Consider the following 24,803-nt stretch of genomic DNA (forward strand, 5'->3'; position numbering starts at 1 on the left):
TTGAATTTAATATTGAAAAGCTCATTTGGTGTACATTTTGTGTAATATCTCAATCAAAAGTGCCTCAGTCACTCTCATTTTTCTGTTATGATTTACATACACCACCAAAATTGTATGGAGGTTCCAATGTTATGCCTGTTTGTCTGTCTTACAGATATCAGTACAAAACCAAGTGTCAAAAACCAATGACAAATTGTGTATAGCAGAGATAACCACTGTTCTATGAAAATTATCTGAAAAATAATTCAGAAACCGAAAAAGTTGAACAAAAAATAAAACAAAACAAACAAATCTGATGCCACCACAAAATTCTTTGATTCAGGTTCATGAACTAAATACATACTCCTAACATTTGATCACATCTAATTTAGCTGATAAAAAGCCACTTCTAACAGGACTTTGACCTTGAAAATTTTTTCCAAGGTAAAGATTTGTGGAATTGGAAACTCGTGTTGGTGAAGGTTGGCACTCTACAACCCCTGGCAAAAATTCTGGAATCACCGGCCTCGGAGGATGTTCATTCAGTTGTTTAATTTTGTAGAAAAAAAGCAGATCAGAGACATGACACAAAACTAAAGTCATTTCAAATGGCAACTTTCTGGCTTTAAGAAACACTATAAGAAATCAAGAAAAAAAGATTGTGGCAGTCAGTAACGGTTACTTTTTTAGACCAAGCAGAGGGAAAAAAATATGGAATCACTCAATTCTGAGGAAAAAATTATGGAATCACCCTGTAAATTTTCATCCCCCAAATTAACACCTGCATCAAATCAGATCTGCTCATTGACATTGACCCTATGCCATGACATTGACCCTATGTGTCTTTTTGCAAGGAATGTTTTTGCAGTTTTTGCTCTATGGCAAGATGCATTATCATCTTGAAAAATGATTTCATCATCCCCAAACATCTTTTCAATTGTCCAAAATATCAACATAAACTTGTGCATTTATTGATGATGTAATGACAGCCATCTCCCCAGTGCCTTTACCTGACATGCAGCCCCATATCATCAATGACTGTGGAAATTTACATGTTCTCTTCAGGCAGTCATCTTTATAAATCTCATTGGAAAGGCACCAAACAAAAGTTCCAGCATCATCACCTTGCCCAATGAAGATTCGAGATTCATCACTGAATATGACTTTCATCCAGTCATCCACAGTCCACAATTGCTTTCCTTAGCCCATTGTAACCTTGTTTTTTTCTGTTTAGGTGTTAATGATGCCTTTCGTTTAGCTTTTCTGTATGTAAATCCCATTTCCTTTAGGCGGTTTCTTACAGTTCAGTCACAGACGTTGACTCCAGTTTCCTCCCATTCGTTCCTCATTTGTTTTGTTGTACATTTTTCGATTTTTGAGACATATTGCTTTAAGTTTTCTGTCTTGACGCTTTGATGTCTTCCTTGGTCTACCAGTATGTTTGCCTTTAACAACCTTCCCATGTTGTTTGTATTTGGTCCAGAGTTTAGACACAGCTGACTGTGAACAACCAACATCTTTTGCAACATTGCGTGATGATTTACTCTCTTTTAAGTGTTTGATAATCCTCTCCTTTGTTTCAATTGACATCTCTCGCGTTGGAGCCATGATTCATGTCAGTCCACTTGATGCAACAGCTCTCCAAGGTGTGTTCACTCCTTTTTAGATGCAGACTAACGAGCAGATCTGATATGATGCAGGTGTTAGTTTTGGGGATGAAAATTTACAGGGTGATTCCATAATTTTTTCCTCAGAATTGAGTGATTCCATATTTTTTTCCTCTGCTTGGTCTAAAAAAGTAACCGTTACTGACTGCCACAATCTTTTTTTCTTGATTTCTTATAGTGTTTCTTAAAGCCAGAAAGTTGCCATTTGAAATGACTTTAGTTTTGTGTCATGTCTCTGATCTGCTTTTTTTCTACAAAATTAAACAACTGAATGAACATCCTCCGAGGCCGGTGATTCCATAATTTTTGCCAGGGGTTGTATGAGTGCGGTGCTCTAGTTTTCAAATGTGTGTGTTTTTTTAAATCTTATATTCGGACCAGTACGGTATCATGATAAGATAAGATGATAAATAGTTTAAAAAGTTCTTAATTTCATCAATGCATTTGGTGTTAAATGGGTTTCAAAAATTCATGCATCTCCTTATGATGCTACAAAATATGATGCCTATAACAATTGAGATCTACAGTGCTTTGCGATCTCAAACGCCTGGTTCCACTTCCACTGAGTGACAACATCGCAGCTGCAAAACCATTAATCTGGACAAGTATGCCAATTAAGAATGGCAAAGAGGTGTAAAACAACCTAAATGGTTTCCAAAAAGAATCCATTTCTGGAGAGGCAACATCCATGGGTTTAGGTGATCAGACACATCTGGTAGGAACTGAAGAAATTTACTTATGTTCATAACATTCCCTAACAGGTTGGCCTAAAGTGAATTATTTCACACTTGAAATCATATCAAATCCCCACCCAAAGTGCAGAAATGTGAAAAATCTTGATGCTAACTGGATCTGACCCAAAATGAGGTCCACCAGAAATGGGCATGGCAGATTACATCAGACTCTGACTCAAATCAGCCCTTTTATCTTAGGTGAAATAAATGAAAGAGTTACAAAAATAATTGAAATCTTATCCTATTAGGATAACCTGCCAGGGGTACAGAGCCAGTTGAGCCTTGACCACCTTGCCCACCCTCCTTCTGTCTGAAGTGTCCTTGTGGCACTTTTATTCACTTTCATGTGAATAACATAAGGCCAAAATTGATTAAGTCATTAGGTAGTTACTTTAGTCATCCCATAATTCCCAACAAGAACCCAGGAAGCCAATCTATGATACATCATGATTTGTGACTTAAAACTGAGCTGTAATATTTCTGACCAACCTGGGGTAAAGAGAGAACATGATAAATATGTTGATGAATAAGTTCTTCTCTTGGTGTCAATATGAATATTTGTCTTCAGCTGAATTTATAAGACCTTTTTATTGGTGTATTGTTCCGAATATAAGACAACTCCTTTTCAAAACATCATTGTGTAAAGAACAAATTCTCAAGACCAAATCTGTTGTATCAAGAAAATGCTTTTATTTGAAAACACCAATAAAAGCACACTTTTGGGGTTGGCTCTCATTTCATTTTTCAAAAAAATGACACACTACTAATCTATGACCACAATAAGCTTTTCTGACTATAAGCATTTTTAAGTTGATCTTTTTGGGCTCATCAGCTTCCAACATTTCAGATTTACACAGGATTTCTTGGCTGCTTGAGACTTGCTTAATGAATTCAATGCATTTTTCATCACAAGGTTAAAGTTTGCACCATAACTTGTCTTCCATTGCTGGTTAACTTACCCAACTTTTGAGCCATGCTCTTTTCAGGATTTTCACTGTGTCTCTCCATCCACTGTGTGCTAGTTAGAGGGGTGGGTCACTTCAGTCCTGGGAGACACACTTGTTTTATGGGGACTGTTGTGGTTTCATATGACACATCAAAGTTGAGACAAGCCAGTTTTCTTTCAGACATATTTCCCCACCAAAAAGTAAAGTCTTATATTCAGAACAACACAGTGTTTTGCTCAATTTTATGCCAAATTTAACTTGCAAAATAATTTGAACATTTAGACTTAAACACACCAAAATTTCAATGGAAATTAACATTTCAAATTAAGTTGTTTTCAGAAAATGTTCTTGTGATTAAAGCAAACCAAAATTAAGATGTAAAATTAGTCACAATACTATATAAACACCTACTGTCTAAAATATGTAATACTATACATTTTGTCCAACTCTTGTCAATGGGTTTATCTCAGATATATCATCTTGGTATTTTTTTTTTTTTTATTCTGATGTGCTTATTTGTTGGGCACAATAACATCTTCTGAAAAACAGAAGAATAAAACTCGTTGGGATGATTTCAGTGGTAAAAACAGAACTGAAAGAGAAGATGAGTGAAGGTAGTGGTCTGTTTGTGGTGATCACCCTAGTGATTCTTGTCCTGGATGGAGAAAGAGAACGGATCATCTTCTCCTTTAGTCTCTGAAGGTTTTCTTCTTAGTGTGTATGAGGAGGCTCCTGTGAGCAAACTCAACCCCTCTGTTCTATGTGTGCGCCGCATTCATTATGTACACATCCTGTAAGCATGTGGGGGTCCGCCATGTTTGATTGTTTAACTTAAAAACCAAATGGCCCTTTATTATAGTCAGTCACATTTAGCCAATATGGTGTGAATGGAAAATTTTTTCTGAACTTATCTGAAACTTTATAAATCCTCTGTACCTTTTTTCAGGTTAAAGACCTGATAATGTAATGGGTGCAGAAAGTGTAAGGGTCCCACGATGCTCTGAATGCTGATTTCAGTGTGAGAAGTATAAAATGGGGGGGGGGGGGGGGGGGGTCGTTTTTTTTGGCATTGAAACATGGCACAAATTATGGGCTATCATCACCTTCATTTCAAAATGATCAGTATTGGCCTTTAAAAGGTTAGTGTATGAGCCCCACTATCAGTCTGAGGGATTGTGTCGTTTGTCAGTAATTGTTTCCGTCAGCTCTGGCAGCCTGTGTGTGTCTGAATCAGTCCTAGAAACAGGCGCCTGTGTTCGATGTGTCTGCTTTTGGCTGTCTTTTCTCCAGGCTGCGTATGTATTTGTTTAAATTGATATAGGTTCTAGAGGCAGACATTGTTGCTAATCTGGCAGGTGGATCCAGTGCCGGCAAGGGAGAGGAAAAGCCTCCCGTTGGGGCAAACGCAAACCTCATAGACAGTCTGCCTGGTCCCAGAGGATGAGGAGCTGGAGGAAGCCTTTCCCTCAGGCAGGCGCATCAAGCGAATCCTACGTGCATCCAGAATGATCTGACGGAGAAAAAAATGAGAGAGTAGATAAGGTGGGGAAGGAGGTAGAGTGAGGAACAAAAGGAAGCCTGAAATCTGTAAATTCAGTTTGAAGTAGTTAAATAAAAATACACCAGTTTGTTGCCATGTCGTGGATATCTGTCTTTATCTGTGTTCATAATTTAATGTTGTTCATTCGGCTGCGCCCAGTTTGTTCGGGGTCGCCACAGCGGATACAGCCAGATCCACATTGGTAATTGGCACAAGTTTTATGCCGGATGCCCTTCCTGACGCAACTCCAGTGTCACCTGGAGAAACACACACAGCCACTGGTGTTCCAAAGAGGTCTCCCATCCAAGAACTAACCAGATCCTGCTCTGCTTAGCTTCTGAGATCTGACGGGACCAGGCTGACACATAATCAGGCTGTCCATAATTTAATAATAATAAAAAAAGATGCAGTCAAATTTGAGTGCATGTTGAGCTAAAACCAGTGGTGGGCACAGGTCAGATAATCTGATAACAATTGTCAAAGCTAATGTTTTTGCTAGAGGATTAGCTTTTCAGATAAGTGTTAAAACCATCATTGCACCAATTAACTTCAGATAAATTTAGTTCCAATAACTTTCAGTTTGATAACTTTTTTTTGCTGGTAAACTGAGCAAAGTTTAAAGGTCAAAAACATTTGTAAACCCTAAAATAAAACATTTTTGTCCACCTGTTGTGTGTCTGTAGCAGATTGGCTGCCTGTTGCTTGCTGATGATGTCATCATTAAGCGCAAAACGTGATTGGCCGGTCGACGCAGGGAGCATTGTGGGTAGTGTAGTTCAGGTTCACTTTGGACGTTACAGTGACTCGTCCACTTGGCACAAAAACAAAACGGACAAATTTTAACATTATTTTATTATTATTATTTTTTTTGTAATTTAATCACCAAGACTCGGTGGAGGAGAGGAGCTCTCACGTTGCAGCAGTGTGTACAGAGGGAGGGACTTTTCTTCATGTTTAGACACTGTTTTGGATTAAAAAGAGGACACTTGATGTGGATTATTTATTCAGATGAATCCCACTGACACAAACAGGTAAGAATTTATATTTACTACTTGTATTTTACTCTGCCAATCAATGCATTAATGGACGTATTTCGGTTGTTGAAGCCACAGGGTTCAAAGCTTGTGAAAAAAGCAGAAGGTTTTTAGTTTGTAAATGATGGTGTATATAATACCAAGATAAATTGTGACTTCTAATACTGTGTTTTACTGCTTTTGAGAGATGGTGACAGTATCTGGGGTTTTATTTTTATTCAGTCATTTTTCATGCATTCTTATGTGTTTGTGATCCTTGAATTTACCCAGCAGCAAAAAGTGAAAGTAGAACTGGTTTATCAGAAGCCGACAGTATAATCTGATGTGGCTCTGTCCGAATAAAAGTCATCGTTATCTGTAATAAAATACAATTTTAGTAGTTTATTGGTTTAGTGTCATAAAAGATAACTTTCAGTTATCGGATTAATGGTTATCGAAGCTAACTTTTTGGTTAGCTGTGCCCACCACTGGACAAAACATTGGTCTTCTAAAATGGAGCATTGCAGGTCATAGTGGCATCATACAGTCAGGTCCATATGCATTTGGACACTGACCATTTTTTTATTTTGCCTCTGCGCACCACCACAATGGGCTGAAAGGAATTTTAAAAACATATACTTCTACATAGCATACAGTTGTGGTGGAATATTTATGTGCTGTAATCATTTCCTTGAAGGAATCTTCCCAAGATGTTATTAAAGTTCTATCTAATCTAATATAATCTGGGTATGAATGCCATGGTAAATTTGAGCTTTCCATGATGATCTGATGATCTTGGAATCTTTTTAAGTAGCTCCAAGAGACATTCCCAACTTGTGCAATTCTACAATTCTCCTTTTTAGAAATTCACCAAGTTCCTTGGACTTTCCCATTGTTCTGAGTATTGGTCAAACCAGTTAGTGACTTCAACTTTGCCAGCATAAAAAGTATGTGTTTGACAGCAATCATGATCATTAATGAGGAATTAATAGGTCTTGACCTTGTCATTAAATGACACTGTAAAACCCTCAGCACGATTAAAACATTTACGTGAATGTATATATTTGATCCTGTATGTATAAATGTTGACCCTGTGTAGATTAGCAAGATCCAAAGTAAATTCAAACTTGTGCACTCAGTTCTTGTTTTTATAAAAAGTTATTAATGATGTATGCTGTACAGCCATTCCACCCTGGTAAAATAACAGTTCAAAGACATCATTAAAAGCCCAAGATTACCATGACATATGGCCATGATGAGTGTATGTAAGCTTCTAATCACAACTGTAGATGTTCAGCTTTAATTCAAGAGGTTTACCATTTAGGAATTACTGCCATTTTTGGACACCATCACTCCATTTTCAGAGGTGATACACTGTATGTTTCTGGACAAACTAAAAAAAGCTTAATATTTCATACAACCAGTTTCACAGCCAGTTTACAGGCATAAATCAGGGGATGGATATATCCACATTTCCATATCACTGAACTGAACAATTCACATTGACTTCATTTACATCAAATCAAATCAAATCAATTTTATTTATATAGGACCAAATCACAACAAACAGTTGCCCCAAGGCGCTTTATATTGTAAGGCAAAGCCGTACAACAATTACGGAAAAACCCCAACAGTCAAAATGACCCCCTGTGAGCAAGCACTTGGCGACAGTGGGAATGAAAAACTCCCTTTTAACAGGAAGAAACCTCCAGCAGAACCAGACTCAGGGAAGGGCAGTCTCCTGCTGGGACTGGTTGGGGCTGAGGGAGAGAACCAGGAAAAAGACATGCTGTGGAGGGGAGCAGAGATCAATCACTAATGATTAAATGCAGAGTGGTGCATACAGAGCAAAAAGAGAAAGAAACACTCAGTGCATCATGGGAACCCCCCAGCAAAGTCTATAGCAGCATAACTAAGGGATGGTTCAGGGTCACCTGATCCAGCCCTAACTATAAGCTTTAGCAAAAAGGAAAGGTTTAAGCCTAATCTTAAAAGTAGAGAGGGTGTCTGTCTCCCTGATCTGAATTGGGAGCTGGTTCCAGAGGAGAGGAGCCTGAAAGCTGAAGGCTCTGCCTCCCATTCTACTCTTACAAACCCTAGGAACTACAAGTAAGCCTGCAGTCTGAGAGCGAAGTGCTCTATTGGGGTGATATGGTACTATGAGGTCCCTAAGATAAGATGGGACCTGATTATTCAAAACCTTATAAGTAAAAAGAAGAATTTTAAATTCTATTCTAGAATTAACAGGAAGCCAATGAAGAGAGGCCAATATGGGTGAGATATGCTCTCTCCTTCTAGTCCCTGTCAGTACTCTAGCTGCAGCATTTTGAATTAACTGAAGGCTTTTCAGGGAACTTTTAGGACAACCTGATAATAATGAATTACAATAGTCCAGCCTAGAGGAAATAAATGCATGAATTAGTTTTTCAGCATCACTCTGAGTCAATACCTTCCTAATTTCAGAGATATTGCGCAAATGCAAAAAAGCAGTCCTACATATTTGTTTAATATGCGCTTTGAATGACATATCCTGATCAAAAATGACTCCAAGATTTCTCACAGTATTACTAGAGGTCAGAGTAATGCCATCCAGAGTAAGGATCTGGTTAGACACCATGTTTCTAAGATTTGTGGGGCCAAGTACAATAACTTCAGTTTTATCTGAGTTTAAAAGCAGGAAATTAGAGGTCATCCATGTCTTTATGTCTGTAAGACAATCCTGCAGTTTAGCTAATTGGTGTGTGTCCTCTGGCTTCATGGATAGATAAAGCCGGGTATCATCTGCGTAACAATGAAAATTTAAGCAATACTGTCTAATAATACTGCCTAAGGGAAGCATGTATAAAGTGAATAAAATTGGTCCTAGCACAGAACCTTGTGGAACTCCATAATTAACCTTAGTCTGTGAAGAAGATTCCCCATTTACATGAACAAATTGTAATCTATTAGATAAATATGATTCAAACCACCGCAGCGCAGTGCCTTTAATACCTATGGCATGCTCTAATCTCTGTAATAAAATTTTATGGTCAACAGTATCAAAAGCAGCACTGAGGTCTAACAGAACAAGCACAGAGATGAGTCCACTGTCTGAGGCCATAAGAAGATCATTTGTAACCTTCACTAATGCTGTTTCTGTACTATGATGAATTCTAAACCCTGACTGAAACTCTTCAAATAGACCATTCCTCTGCAGATGATCAGTTAGCTGTTTTACAACTACCCTTTCAAGAATTTTTGAGAGAAAAGGAAGGTTGTAGATTGGCCCATAATTAGCTAAGATAGCTGGGTCAAGTGATGGCTTTTTAAGTAATGGTTTAATTACTGCCACCTTAAAAGCCTGTGGTACATAGCCAACTAATAAAGATAGACTGATCATATTTAAGATCGAAGCATTAATTAATGGTAGGGCTTCCTTGAGCAGCCTGGTAGGAATGGGGTCTAATAGACATGTTGATGGTTTGGAGGAAGTAACTAATGAAAATAACTCAGACAGAACAATCAGAGAGAAAGAGTCTAACCAAATACCGGCATCACTGAAAGCAGCCAAAGAGAACGATATGTCTTTGGGATGGTTATGAGTCATTTTTTCTCTAATAGTTAAAATTTTATTAGCAAAGAAAGTCATGAAGTCATTACTAGTTAAAGTTAAAGGAATACTCGGCTCAATAGAGCTCTGACTCTTTGTCAGCCTGGCTACAGTGCTGAAAAGAAACCTGGGGTTGTTCTTATTTTCTTCAATTAGTGATGAGTAATAAGATGTCCTAGCTTTACGGAGGGCTTTTTTATAGAGCAACAGACTCTTTTTCCAGGCTAAGTGAAGATCTTCTAAATTAGTGAGATGCCATTTCCTCTCCAACTTACAGGTTATCTGCTTTAAGCTGCAAATTTGTGAGTTATACCACGGAGTCAGGCACTTCTGATTTAAGGCTCTCTTTTTCAGAGGAGCTACAGCATCCAAAGTTGTCCTCAATGAGGATATAAAACTACTGATGAGATAATCTATCTCACTCACAGAGTTTAGGTAGCTACTCTGTCCTGTGTTGGTATATGGCATTGGAGAACATAAAGAAGGAATCATATCCTTAAACCTAGTTACAGCGCTTTCTGAAAGACTTCTAGTGTAATGAAACTTATTCCCCACTGCTGGGTAGTCCATCAGAGTAAATGTAAATGTTATTAAGAAATGATAAGACAGAAGGGGGTTTTCAGGGAATACTGTTAAGTCTTCAATTTCCATACTAGAAGTCAGAACAAGATCTAAGGTATGATTAAAGTGGTGGGTGGAACCATTTACATTTTGAGCAAAGCCAATCGAGTCTAACAATAGATTAAATGCAGTGTTGAGGCTGTCATAAGCACTAAGTCAGACAAAAGGTCCGAAAATTCACAGAGAAACTCACAGTAATGACCAGGTGGACGATAGATAACAACAAATAAAACTGTTTTTTGGGACTTCCAATTTGGATGGAGAAGACTAAGAGTCAAGCTTTCAAATGAATTAAAGCTCTGTCTGGGTTTTTGATTAATTAATAAGCTGGAGTGGAAGATTGCTGCTAATCCTCTGCCTTGGCCCGTGCTATGAGCGTTCTGGCAGTTAGTGTGACTCGGGGGTGTTGACTCAATTAAACTAACATATTCATCCTGCTGTAACCAGGTTTCTGTAAGGCAGAATAAATCAATATGTTGATCAATTATTATATCATTTACTAACAGGGACTTAAAAGAGAGAGATCTAATGTTTAATAGACCACATTTAACTGTTTTAGTCTGTGGTGCAGTTGAAGGTGCTATATTATTATTATTTTTTTTAATTTTTATGCTTAAATATATTTTTGCTGGTTACTGGTGGTCTGGGAGCAGGCACCGTCTCTACGGGGATGGGGTAATGAGGGGATGGCAGGGGGAGAGAAGCTGCAGAGAGGTGTGTAAGACTACAACTCTGCTTCCTGGTCCCAACCCTGGATAGTCACGGTTTGGAGGATTTAAGAAACTTGGCCAGATTTCTAGAAATGAGAGCTGCTCCATCCAAAGTGGGATGGATGCCGTCTCTCCTAACAAGACTAGGTTTTCCCCAGAAGCTTTGCCAATTATCTATGAAGCCCACCTCATTTTTTGGACACCACTCAGACAGCCAGCAATTCAGGGAGAACATGCGGCTAAACATGTCACTCCCGGTCCGATTGGGGAGGGACCCAGAGAAAACTACAGAGTCCGACATTGTTTTTGCAAAGTTACACACCGATTCAATATTAATTTTAGTGACCTCCGATTGGCGTAACCGGGTGTCATTACTGCCGACGTGAATTACAATCTTACCAAATTTACGCTTAGCCTTAGCCAGCAGTTTCATATTTCCTTCAATGTCGCCTGCTCTGGCCCCCTGAAGACATTTGACTATGGTTACTGGTGTCGCTAACTTCACATTTCTCAAAACAGAGTCACCAATAACCAGAGTTTGTTCCTCGGCGGGTGTGTCGCCGAGTGGGGAAAAACGGTTAGAGATGTGAACGGGTTGGCGGTGTACACGGGGCTTCTGTTTAGGACTACGCTTCCTCCTCACAGTCACCCAGTCGGCCTGCTTTCCCGGCTGCTCGCGATCTGCTGGAGGGGAACTAACGGCGGCTAAGCTACCTTGGTCCGCACCGACTACAGGGGCCTGACTAGCTGTAGGATTTTCCAAGGTGCTGAGTCGAGTCTCCAATTCGCCCAGCCTGGCCTCCAAAGCTACGAATAAGCTACACTTATTACAATTACCGTTACTGCTAAAGGAGTCCGAGGAATAACTAAACATTTCACACCCAGAGCAGAAAAGTGCGGGAGAGACAGGAGAAGCCACCATGCTAAACCGGCTAAGAGCTAGTAGCTGTGCTAAGCTAGCGGATTCCTAAAAACACACAAAGTGAATAATGTGTAAATAATTTAGAGGTGATTCAGCAGAGGGAGTGCTTTAGTTAAAGCACGTGAAGATTACACTGTGAAACAAATCGTTATCTAGTTAACTAGATCAATCTAACTGCGCAGATTAAACAGCTAACAGATACAGCAAAACACCGCTGTGCTCCGGAACAGGAAGTGATACAATACCGCAGTGAGAGCCAACCACCAGTAGAAGCGCCAACCAACATCAATCATTAATAAATACAAACAATATGGTTCTGTGTGGTAAATCTGTGTGGAATAGGCAGTTCTCAAAAGTGGAATGGCAGTATTGAGGAAAGCCACTGCAACACCCATAACACCTCTTAAGGAGTGGCACAAAGACAAAAAAGTTCTTAAAAACGGATGTCAAATTTCAGTTGACAGTTTGTCAGAAGGCACATGGGAGACTCCAAGCTAGATTTGATATGTTTTCATGAATTAAAATCCCAGTCCTACCTGAGTCTGAGAGCAACACTTACTAATGACTTGCACCAACACATTTTGAAAACAAACAGAAGCAAATACTGTTTAGATTTACTTAAGAACAGTGACAAGTTAACACTGGAAAGGTAAGCATGTTTTTTTTGTTTTTTTTTGCAATGGGCAGAATTGAATTTATTGAATACGTATTTATAGGAATTCCTTTTTGGGAGGGGGGGGAATGTCTGAACCAATTTATACTTGACATGGCTGGAATAGTAGTTGCCACTAGGAAGATGTGCCACAGAGATTGGACAGTGCATGGTGGGTGGGGGTCTCCACTCGTGCTCGTTTATTTGAAATGCCAAACGAAGATGGAGGGCATATAGTTTGCCATGGCACTTCAACCATAATTCTTTAAGGCTCAGTTCTGTGTATCTGTTATACATACGAGGTCTATTAGAAAAGAAACCGACCGTTTTATTTAAAAAAAAAACTATATGGATTTGATTCATATGTTTTTACGTCAGCCAAGCTTGAACCTTCGTGCGCATGTGTGAGTTTTTCCACGCCTGTCGGTGACGTCATTCGCCTGTGAACACGCCTTGTGGGAGGAGTGGTCCAGCCCCCTCGTCGGATTTTCATTGTCTGAGAAGTTGCTGAGAGACTGGCGCTGTGCTTCATCAAAACTTTTTCAAAAACTGTGAGGCACATCCGAGTGGACACCATTCGAGAAATTCAGCTGGTTTTCGGTGAAAATTTTAACGGCTGATGAGAGATTCTGGATTGTTTCTATCGCTGTAAGGACTTCCCACAGAGTGGGACGTTGTGCAGCGTTCCGAGGTGACGTCGTCATCCTGTTTCAAGCTGAAAATCTCCAAATTTAAGCCTCTGTTGACCCAGGACGTCGTGAGAGAACAGAGAAGTTTCAGAAGAGGTCGGAATCAGCAGTTTATCCGGACATTCCACTGTTAAAGGAGATTTTTTTAATGAAAGACGTGCGGACGGATTGGCGCATCAGTTCGCAGCCGGCGTGGCGCACCCGCCACAGGATAAACACCTCCATTGGAAGCCTTAAGGACAAGTTGGAACATGCCCTGCTGTTAAACAATTTCTCAGATACTCACTCAACTGAAAGCCACCAAAAGCCGCCTGGATTTTACAAATGGTTATCAACACGGAGGTGTTTTTCCTGTGGCGGATGCGCCACGCCGGCTGCGAGCCGATGTGCCAATCCGTCCGCACGTCTTTCATTAAAAAAATCTCCTTTAACAGTGGAATGTCCGGATAAACTGGTGATTCCGACCTCTTCTGAATCTTCTCTGTTCTCTCACGACGTCCTGGGTCAACAGAGGCTTAAATTTGAAGATTTTCAGCTTGAAACAGGATGACGATGTCGCCTCGGAACACTGCGCGACATCCCGGTCCGTGGGAAGTCCTTACAGCCATAGAAACAATCCAGAATCTCTCATCAGCCGTTAAAATTTTCACCGAAAACCAGCTGAATTTCTCGAATGGTGTCCACTCGGATGTGCCTCACAGTTTTTGAAAAAATTTTGATGAAGCACAGCACCAGTCTCTCAGCAACTTCTCAGACAATGAAAATCCGACGAGGGGGCTGGACCACTCCTCCCTCAAGGCGTGCTCACAGGTGAATGACGTCACTGACAGGCGTGAAAAAACTCGCATGCCCATGAGGGTTCAAGCTTGGCTGATGTAATCACACGTGATTCAAATCCATATGGTTTTTTTTAAAAAAAATAATAAGGTCAGATACTTTTCTAATAGACCTCATATGTATGTTAAAATCATCATCCACAAATAGCTGATATAACCACATGGGCAAGGGGTCATTTTGGGAAGCCTTTGTCAAGCACAACAGTATGGAGTTACATTCACAAATAAGACTTAAAACAAGTCGTATGTTAACCTTTTCCAGAAGCAGCATTGACCTCTCTGGGGTCAAAGGCATCTTGGGTTGGACAATCACACTGTGGAAACATGTAGTGTTGACAGACAAATCAGTATTCCAGATCTTTTGGGTTTTTTCTTTTGTTGGAAGAAATGGACTCTGGACTACACGGACAAGGACAATCCAGACTGTTATCAGCAACAAATCTAAAACCCAAGGTCTTTCATGGTATGAGATTGTGTCAGCAGCCTTGGCAAAGGTAAGTCACACGTCTGTGATGTCAGCATTAAGGCAGAAAAGTACATTGAGATTGTAAAGCATCATAAGCTGCCTTCAAGATGACAGTTTCCAGGGACTTCTGTATATTTTTCTACAAGTCCATGCAAAACCACATTTTGCACCCATTACAAAAGGCATGGGTGCAGAGATAGAAGGTACAGATGCTGGATTGTCTCGCCTACAGTCCAGACCTGTCCCCAGTAGAAAGTGTGTGGAGAATTTTGAAAGGAAAAGTACAATGACAAACTAATGCTGCACACATTAAGACGTGGTTGCGGGTAGAACGGAACGAAATAATATATGAAACACTTCTTTGCTTAGTATCCTCAAAGTCAAAATGTTTTAAGTGTTGTGAGATGTAATAACAACATTACAAAATGGTAAATGCTTTCGTGTCCCAACATTTTTTTGGAATGTGTTACAGGCCTGAAATGCAAGAAAGGATGTATATGAACAAATACAATGAAGCTTGGGTTCATACAGTCTGCAATAAAATAGAAGTCCAAGTAAAATCATAGGGATCACTTTTTTTTTACATTTTCCATACTATTTCAACTGACTCTGGGGTTCTCCAACATGCACATTGCATTCTGTTCCGTGCACTGACTGCGGTGCAGAGCACCAGGAGAGGAAGGATGGAGGTCACCACTGGCCAGATTTGAACAACTTCTCATCATATGTAAGTGGCTTAATGAGCAAAATGTGTTTGGAATATAACTGGACACCACGTTGGAGTCTAACAGCCAGTTCTCATAATCCAACTATGTCACTGACCCAAATACGTATTCTCAGATCATACAGCCACACACAACCACTATAACACTCGTATTAATCCACCGGAGCCTGTATTGATTTGAAGAAACTGCTGAGACAAACCACAGCTGCATGAATCCCGTTGCTGCCCATTCTCCCTGCTCCCTCCTCCTCCCCTGGCCTCCTGGGCCTCATACAGGCCTTGCGTCTCCCTGGTTGAGGAAATTACAAACTCTCCAACCATAAAAAGGTAAAGGAGCCATTACCAGGCGCCTTGGGGAGGCATTGCCATCAAATGACCTGGAACACTTTTCGAGCCGAGTCTCAGCTAACTCACTCAGACAGCTGCTACAGAACAAATCTGTCACCGTGAGGGCAGACACACTGATTGGGAGACGCACACAGAATGTGGCTGTGTGGGAGACAGGGAGGTAGAGGCAGATCAAGCAGCTAAGGCTCAGCATCTACCCCCCCCCCCCCTCTCCAAAAAAGGTTTAACTTTGATTTTGTGTCCCCAAACAGAAGCACAGTTCACACATACTACAGGTGATTGGAGAAAACAAGGAAAAAAATGCAAATCCCCTTTCCTCTTTTCTTTCCCCCTTGCCAAAAGTTAAAAAAAGAGGTTTGTGGTTGCTGGCAAGGCTTTGGTGCCCTCAACACTGTAGACACCCATCTGACTTGAATATGTGCATTACAAAAGGCCCCAAGGTTATGCACAAAGACCAAAACCACAAAACAGTCAACTCAGGGCTAATAAATGGTTTAATTCCATTGGAAGCAATTTGCTATATGTTGTAATTTATTCCAGTATATGGCAGCAGGGTTGACTCACAGCAAGAAGGTCCCAGGTTCGCTTCCTACCCGGTCCTTCCTGTGTGGAGTTAAAATGTTCTAGTTCAAGTTTGAATGGATCCTTCATCTTCCGATAACAGGGTTATTTCAAAGAGCACCATTCCTTCCCATTTAATCACCAACAGCAAACCAGGGTGCATTTTAAAGCATCATACTAACTTCTTGTCAGTCTTGAACAACCTTGTTATACACTGTAGTTACAGACACCATCAGCACCAGATTTTAAAAATCGGGATTCAATTTTTGAACTGTTTAAAAATTTTCATCTTGTTCCTTGAAACTGCAGCTACCACGTGGTCACATGGGTATTCATAGTTTTAACAGCTTCAATCATGTTCCAACTTCTTTAAACAGAGTATTCATAGTGACTCAGCATTTGTTGAGGTTTATATTTAGAGTTGAATAGCTCAATTATCTTTGACTGAGGGCATAGCTCCTTTCTTTTATTCATTTTCGGGTCGGTTGTCATCCCGGTTTGCACTTTTTTGGATTGTGGGTGACTGTAGTAGAATAGCACCCTGTGGAATAGCTCTATAGTAACTTTGGTGAAAGGATGACTTTTTTTTTGTGACAAGTAATCATTAAAATTGTGAGTTAAAACCCGCTATGTGGCATCAAGCATGAATCTAGAGGTATAGAGCGAAAATGGCACAGTTCAAAACTCGAAGTATTCCACCGCGCATGGCGTGCTGCTATTTTATTTTTCTTCCTCAAATCATCAGATGGAGTTTTTTCTTACCACTGTTGCCTGTGTGCTTGCTCTGGGGGTTGATAAGGTTAGACCTTTCTTGTGTGAAATGCCTTGAGGCAACTTTGTTGTGATTTGGCGCTATATAAATGAAAATAAATTGAAAATGAAATATATTGAACTATTACTAACCCTACCCCCAACCCTAACCTTAACCATAACCTAACCCTACTCCTTCCCCTAGCCCTAACCATAACCCCCCCGGTCCTCCTGCATCACTTTTAATTTCATGCAGCCGTCATGGAATGTATTAGAATAAATTTGTGCTCCCATTACGAACATTTTGCACTTTTCATGATAATATCACAAACCAATAGATTAATGTACATTTCGTGCTGCTGAATCATAACATGCCGTGAGACTGGGTGAATGGATGACCGTAGCTCTGATTGAGTTCATGTGTCGATATGTGTTGGCTCTGCGACGGACTTTCCAGGGAGCACTGACCTCTCGCCCAATGACCATGACACTTACCAGGACTAAGCAGGTTCAGAAAAAGAAAGAATGATGGATTCTTTATAATATTTCAATGATTAATAAATATACAAATATACACACGCACACACTTACATGAAATACTTATTATTTCATACGTATATAAACTATATTTCATAAACTCAGCCCCCTGGTGGCCACTGTTCCAAAAGAAATGTGCCCAGTGTTTAACTTGACTGTGGTGACCTTGTGTACCAGGATTCACCTTGATGTATAGACAGTTTGTATAGATAGTTAAGCTGTTATATCCACAGAGATTCTAAGACTCTGATACTATTAACCATTGGTTGAATCGAAATACATCCCATGTCAAACTTGTCTGAGGACTTAGTATGGCACCGTGGTGCGCCAAGGTTCATGGTGAAGTTTTTGACAAGACAAGGTCTCCAAGAATCCTTCCCCTGGTGGCCAGTTTTCTGAGGTCTTTTTGAAGTGACAATTTTTAACTTGATACATTCTTTTTCAAGATATTGCATCTACAGTTGTATTTGGGACATGACCAAGATCACTTAGCTATTTCTACAGTGCATAATCTGAGTGCAAAGGACAAGAAAATGGTAAATGCATCATGTGGAAATCATTAATATCACTTTGTTCATGGGTTGGAGGATGGGGAACTCAGTACTTCATAGTGACAAAACATCAGAAAACTGAAGTTAAAAAAAAGAAATCCAAGCATCCAAATCTAATTATATAATGCAATAAAAGAGGACACACAAACTAAAGAAATACTTGAATTTGTGATCATTTGTGCTGCATGTGGTATTTTTATGTTGTTAAATTTTACACAATATTCCCACTTTCAATTCACAATGTAGGGCAGCACGGTGGCTTAGTGGTTAGCACTGTTGCCTCACAGCGAGAGGGTCATGGGTTCAATTCCCATGGCCTTTCTGTGTGGAGTTTGCACGTTCTTCCCGTGTTTGCGTGGGTTTCCTCCGGGTGCTCCGGTTTCCTCCCACATCCAAAGACATGCGGGTAGGTGTGTGTGTGGGTGTGTCTGTGTTTGTTTGTCTATTTGTGGCCCTGCAGCAGACTGGCGTCCTGTCCTGGGTGTACCCCGCCTCGCACTTTATGACTGCTGGGATAGGCTCCAGCCCCCCGCGACCCTTAATTGGACTAAGCGGTAGAAGATGAATGAATGAATGAATTCACAATGTAGACTTTGTTTTTTGGACCCGATCCAAGCAGAAAAAGAATAAACAAGGAACAATAAGGTTATTGTTCCTTGTTTATTCTTTTTCTTCTTATATTATTAAAGTATGTTTCAAATTCACAGCCACTAACATGTTTTACACTCATGGGGGTAAAAACACAACCAAAATCATTTTATTGTCTAATGTTCTTTAAAATATGTAGATGACTGAGGAATTTATTTATTTATTTTTTATTTCTTAGTATTTTGCAGATGTGCAGGTCCAAGCAGGTGTGAATTTTGAGACATCACTTACATGAAGCACCTTGAGGCAGCTTTGTTGTGATTTGGTCCTACACAAATAAAATGAATTGAATCAAACTGAGATATTATGGACATTAAGGAGGGACAACTTTGTAGACAGTAAGGTGACCCACATCCCCCCATGACCCATATCAAGAAATCAATAAATTCACTAAAATCTCTGTCTGGTTTTTGTTTGTTTGTTTTTTGCCGGTCCCTGGTTGCTTGGCTGTCAGCAGATCTGATGCTGAGCTGCATTGTGATTTGGCACATTTTACAACAGAAAGCCTTCCTGATGCAACTTTAGTGCCACATGGTGAAACCTGCTCACTGCTCCTTGTGTTCCTCTGCAGTAACACCAAGTCTGCTTTAATTCTGAGACATGATGGAATCAGGTGTGTTTAGAGTGGTACGCTTGTACCCTCATTTAAAATTAAAAAAAATATTTTAATTACACTGTGAACAAATTTAAGTGAAACATACGTCTTTTAATTGGTTTGCATCTGCCATCATTGGATGCATGTGGCAGTTTATTTCTACATCCACCATCTCACAGATGTACACTGATTCTCCTGACTGCTGACCATCCAGGCAGACCTGCAGTCCTTCCTTACATCCTGAATTGTGGGATTCTCAGTAATGAGGCATCTGCATGCTGGAACATGCTCTGGATAATACATTACATGGATATAACATTGTAGTTCACGGTTCTTCAAGTGAATCTTCCAAGTGTTTGACATTCAAAGGGGCAGAGGTTACCAGCTCCAGTCCTTGATGGTACCTGTTCTGCATGTTTTCCAACCCCTCCTACTCCACCCATTGCTAATTAACCAGGTGTGCTCTGCTGGTTAGCTTAGTCTGGTGTTTCCTCACTCTTGACTGTGGTTGCATCAGGGTAACATGGAAAACATGTAGGACATGTGCCCTCGAGGACTTTCTCTTATGTATGCAGACATGCTGATGGCTGAGCGCAAGATATTGTTGAAAACCTAAACCTTTGTCTTCAACCAGAACAATGACAAGTTTCAAAATTGTGGTCCTTGTTTTACACCTGGTGCAAGGTAGTCTGTGAGCCCAAAGTCACTTTTGACCTAATCAGTAACACTTAAGGGGACTAAGGAACACTTCCAGTCCAGCCACAGGATACCATGGCCTACAATAAAATGAATAATAGCCATTCCAAAGTAGAAGCAATAGCCAGGTAGGGGGTCAATGAACAATTAGACAGGGGTTAATATTTAAAAATTCTCCAATCATGTTTAGAAGTATACTCCAAGTTTACACTCAAAAAATTACTCACTGGATGAACTCAAATCAGTTACAAGCAGGATTTCCACATAACAGATATACATTGTCCCCACTCAGAACACATCCATGCAAGATAATTTAATTTAATTTATTTGGGACTACATGTTGTGTGGGCCGCTGAAGAGGAGGTACTGCTGGCCCACTACCACCAGAGGGCGCCCTGCTTGGAGTGCGGGCTCCAAGCACGAGAGGGCGCCAGACCCAGAGGAAGTGACAGCTGTCACTCATCACACCAGCTGTCACTCATCTACACCACCACTTAAGCCGGACTGCAACTCCACCTCCCCGTCGAGAAATCGACTACCGAGAGGTACGTTCTCTGCTACTGACACATTGTGTTATAATCCAGTTCTCATTTGCAGCCCTATTCTTGTGGACGGAGCCTTATCTGGGACTTCGGCGTTTGGTGTAACGACGACGACTGCGCCTTACTCTCTGGACAGATAAGTGGTTACACAAGAGTTGCACGAGTGTGTGATTCGGAGGTGGAGGTTCCCCCTCCTAACGGTGTACAGACCGAGGACCACTGAGTGTACAGACTTACACTCATTCATCTTGTTTCTGCTTTTTGCCAGCAGTACCAGGGTCGACAGCCGAAGACAGAGGTCACCTGGGGATTCGGGACTTGGCGGCTCCGGTGTTCTTCAGGCCGTTGGTGGTGGAAGCCGTGTGGGACGCGGCCTCTCTCTCATCGGGGTCTCCTATCTTCGAGCCTGCCCACACGTCACCTGGTGTTAATTGACTTTGCAGATTTTGTGTGTTTAGTTGTGTATTGTCACAACATTAAATTGTTACCTTTTGGCTTACTCATTGTCCGTTCATTTGCGCCCCCTGTTGTGGGTCCGTGCTACGACACCTTCCCAACAGGATTTCTCGGCCATCGTCATGGATTCCGAGGGGCGTCAGCTCGAGCGTGAACGGCCAATGGAAGAGCCAGGAGCGCAGGCGTCAGCAGGAGGCGTGTTGAGTGAGCTGCAGCAGATCTTAACCGCCTTCACGGCTCGGTTGGATTTAGTGACCGAGCAGAATGTCCTCCTTAATCGGAGAGTGGAGGCTCTTGCCGCCAGGGTGGAAGCGCGCGATCAGGGCGCTGCTGCAGCTCCTCCTCTGGCTGATCCTGGGCCTGTATCAGACGTTCAACTGGTCGTTCAACGAACTCCCCCACCGTCCCCTGAAGCATACATAAGCCCTCCGGAACCGTACGGGGGCTGTGTGGAGACGTGCGCAGGCTTCCTCATGCAGTGTTCGCTCGTCTTTTCACAGCGCCCTGTCATGTACGCATCAGATGCTAGCCGGGTAACTTATGTTATTAATCTGCTTCGAGGAGAGGCACGCGCATGGGCTACGGCGCTTTGGGAGCAGAACTCACGGCTCCTAACGTCTTATACTGGGTTTGTACGGGAGTTCAAAACAAGTGTTTGATCATCCCAACAGAGGCGAGACCGCTTCGAACGTGCTGCTGTCGATGAGACAGGGGCGCCGTAGCGCAGCCGAGTATGCAGTCGACTTCCGCATCGCGGCAGCGAGGTCCGGCTGGAATAACGTTGCGCTCCGCGCCGCCTTTGTAAATGGACTGTCCCCGGTCCTCAAGGAGCACCTACTGGCTAAGGAGGAACCGCGGGATTTTGACGGGCTTGTCGATTTGGTTATACGCTTAGACAACCGTTTAAATGAGCATCGTCGGGAGCAGGCCAGGGGGCGTGACCGGGCACGAGCCGTCCCTCCCCCTTCCGGTTCCGACAAGGTGACGTCGTCCCCACGCTTCACTGCCAGGGAGCCCCGTGTGGCTACAGCTCCCCCTGCTGAGGAGGCTATGGACACGAGCAGGGCCAAAGTACAATCAAATGTCAGACAAAGGAGGCTGGCTCGCGGGGAGTGTTTTGTCTGCGGCTCTTGTGAGCACATGCAGAAGGACTGCCCTGAACGGTCAAACTACAACGCCCGTCCTTAGAAACTGGGCTAAGGGTGGGCCATAACACACACGCGGAAAGACCCCGCAGATCGGCACGAATCCCAGTAACAATCCTTTGTGGGGATTTAACCCTTCACGCCCCAGCACTGATAGACACGGGGTCAGAAGGGAATCTGCTGGACAGCAGATGGGCAAAGGAAGTAGGGCTCCCCCTGGTGGCTCTGCCAGCACCGTTGCAGGTGCGAGCACTAGATGGCACCCTGCTTCCATTAATCACACATCAGACACAACCAGTGACTTTGGTTGTGTCTGGGAATCACAGGGAGGAGATAGTGTTCCATGTAACACCATCTACCTCCCGAGTGATTCTGGGTTTTCCATGGATGGTGAAGCACAATCCCCGGATAGATTGGCCGTCCGGGGTTGTGACGCAGTGGAGCGAAACCTGCCACCGGGAGTGTTTAGGATCCTCGGTTCCCCCCGGCACTACAGCTAATGAGGAGGTCAAAGTCCCCCCCAATCTATCGGCGGTGCCAGAGGAGTACCATGATCTTGCTGACGTTTTCAGCAAAGATCTGGCGCTCACTCTTCCTCCGCACCGACCGTATGATTGCGCCATCGATTTGGTCCCGGGCGCTGAGTACCCGTCCAGTAGGTTGTACAACCTCTCACGTCCGGAACGCGAATCAATGGAGACCTATATCCGGGACTCCTTAGCTGCCGGGCTGATCCAGAACTCCACCTCCCCGATGGGTGCTGGTTTCTTTTTTGTGGGTAAAAAAGACGGCGGACTCCGTCCATGCATTGATTACAGAGGGCTGAACGAGATCACGGTTCGCAACCGATACCCGTTACCTCTGTTGGATTCAGTGTTCACGCCCCTGCATGGAGCCCAAATCTTTACGAAATTGGATCTTAGAAATGCGTACCACCTGGTTCGGATCCGGAAGGGAGACGAATGGAAGACGGCATTCAACACCCCGTTAGGTCATTTTGAGTACCTGGTCATGCCGTTCGGCCTCACTAACGCCCCCGCGACGTTCCAAGCTTTGGTAAATGACGTCTTGCGGGACTTCCTGCATCGGTTCCTCTTCGTATATCTGGATGATATACTCATCTTTTCCCCGGACCCTGAGACCCATGTCCAGCATGTACGTCAGGTCCTACAGCGGTTATTGGAGAACCGGCTGTTTGTGAAGGGCGAGAAGTGTGAGTTCCACCGCACTTCTTTGTCCTTCCTGGGGTTCATCATCTCCTCCAACTCCGTCGCCCCTGATCCGGCTAAGGTTGCGGCGGTGAGAGACTGGCCCCAACCAACAAGCCGCAGGAAACTACAGCAGTTCCTCGGGTTTGCAAATTTTTACAGGAGGTTCATTAAAGGTTACAGTCAGGTAGTTAGCCCCCTGACTGCCCTGACCTCCACCAAGGTCCCCTTCGCCTGGTCGGATCGGTGCGAAGCCGCGTTCCAGGAGTTGAAACGCCGGTTCTCGACTGCACCAGTTCTGGTGCAGCCTGATCCTGATCGCCAGTACATAGTAGAAGTGGACGCCTCTGACTCAGGGATAGGAGCCGTGCTGTCCCAGAGCGTGGAGGCTGATAAAGTTCTCCATCCTTGTGCCTTTTATTCCCGCAGGTTGACCCCAGCTGAACGGAACTATGACGTCGGCAATCGGGAACTTCTTGCGGTGAAGGAGGCTCTTGAAGAGTGGAGACACCTGCTGGAGGGGGCATCGTTGCCCTTCACGGTTTTCACGGACCATCGGAACCTGGAGTACATCCGGACCGCCAAGCGGCTGAACCCCAGGCAAGCCCGCTGGTCTCTGTTCTTCGGGTGCTTTGACTTCCGGATCACGTATCGCCCCGGGACCAGGAACCAAAAATCAGATGCATTGTCCCGGGTGCATGAAGAAGAAGCCAAAGCGGGGCTGTCGAACCCCACCGAGACCATCATCCCCGAGTCCACTGTCGTGGCCACCCTTACCTGGGACGTGGAGAAGACCGTCCGGGAGGCCCTGACCAGGAGCCCGGACCCGGGGACTGGCCCCAAGAACAGACTGTACGTCCCACCAGAGGCTAGAGCTGCCGTATTGGACTTCTGTCACGGGTCCAAGCTCTCCTGTCATCCCGGAGTGCGTAGGACCGTGGCAGTAGTCCAGCAGCGCTTCTGGTGGGCGTCCCTGGAAACCGACATCCGGGACTACATCCAGGCCTGTACCATCTGCGCCAGGGGCAAGGCAGACCATCGGAGGACGACGGGCCTCCTCCAACCCCTGCCAGTGCCTCATCGCCCCTGGTCTCACATCGGCCTGGATTTCATCACGGGCCTCCCGCCGTCCCAGGGCAACACCATCGTTCTCACGATAGTGGACCGGTTCTCCAAGGCGGCCCACTTCGTGGCCCTCCCGAAGCTCCCGACGGCCCAGGAGACGGCAGACCTCCTGGTCCATCACGTCATGCGGCTGCATGGGATACCATCGGACATTGTATCAGATCGTGGTCCCCAGTTCTCTTCTCAGGTGTGGAAGAGTTTCTGCAAGGAGCTGGGGGCCACCGTGAGTCTCTCGTCCGGGTACCACCCCCAGACCAACGGCCAGGCAGAGCGGGCCAACCAGGAGTTGGAGCAGGCCCTTCGGTGTGTCACCTCCGCACATCCGGCGGCCTGGAGTCACCATCTGGCCTGGATCGAGTATGCCCACAACAGCCAAGTTTCGTCTGCTACCGGCCTCTCCCCTTTTGAGGTGTGTATGGGGTACCAGCCCCCATTGTTCCCGCTGGTGGAGGGAGAGGTCGGTGTGCCCTCGGTCCAGGCCCACCTCAGGAGATGCCGCCGGGTGTGGCGGACCGCCCGCTCTGCCCTGTTAAAGGCCCGGACGAGGGCCAA

The 24,803-nt window shown here is 43.4% G+C and overlaps 1 protein-coding gene across 1 annotated transcript in view; it reads right to left on the bottom strand.

The window, feature by feature from the left end:
- Positions 1-2,970: 2,970 nt before the first annotated feature.
- Positions 2,971-24,803, bottom strand: part of sgcd (sarcoglycan, delta (dystrophin-associated glycoprotein)) — a 406,078-nt gene continuing 384,245 nt past the window's right edge. The window contains exon 7 of the mRNA XM_034177860.1: positions 2,971-4,837. Coding sequence (XP_034033751.1) covers positions 4,652-4,837 — 186 coding nt within the window. The 3' untranslated portion in view covers positions 2,971-4,651. The remainder of the gene's footprint in view (positions 4,838-24,803) is intronic.

Source organism: Thalassophryne amazonica, chromosome 9 (assembly GCF_902500255.1).
Source record: "Thalassophryne amazonica chromosome 9, fThaAma1.1, whole genome shotgun sequence".
In the NCBI taxonomy this organism is placed as follows: Eukaryota; Metazoa; Chordata; class Actinopteri; order Batrachoidiformes; family Batrachoididae; genus Thalassophryne; species Thalassophryne amazonica.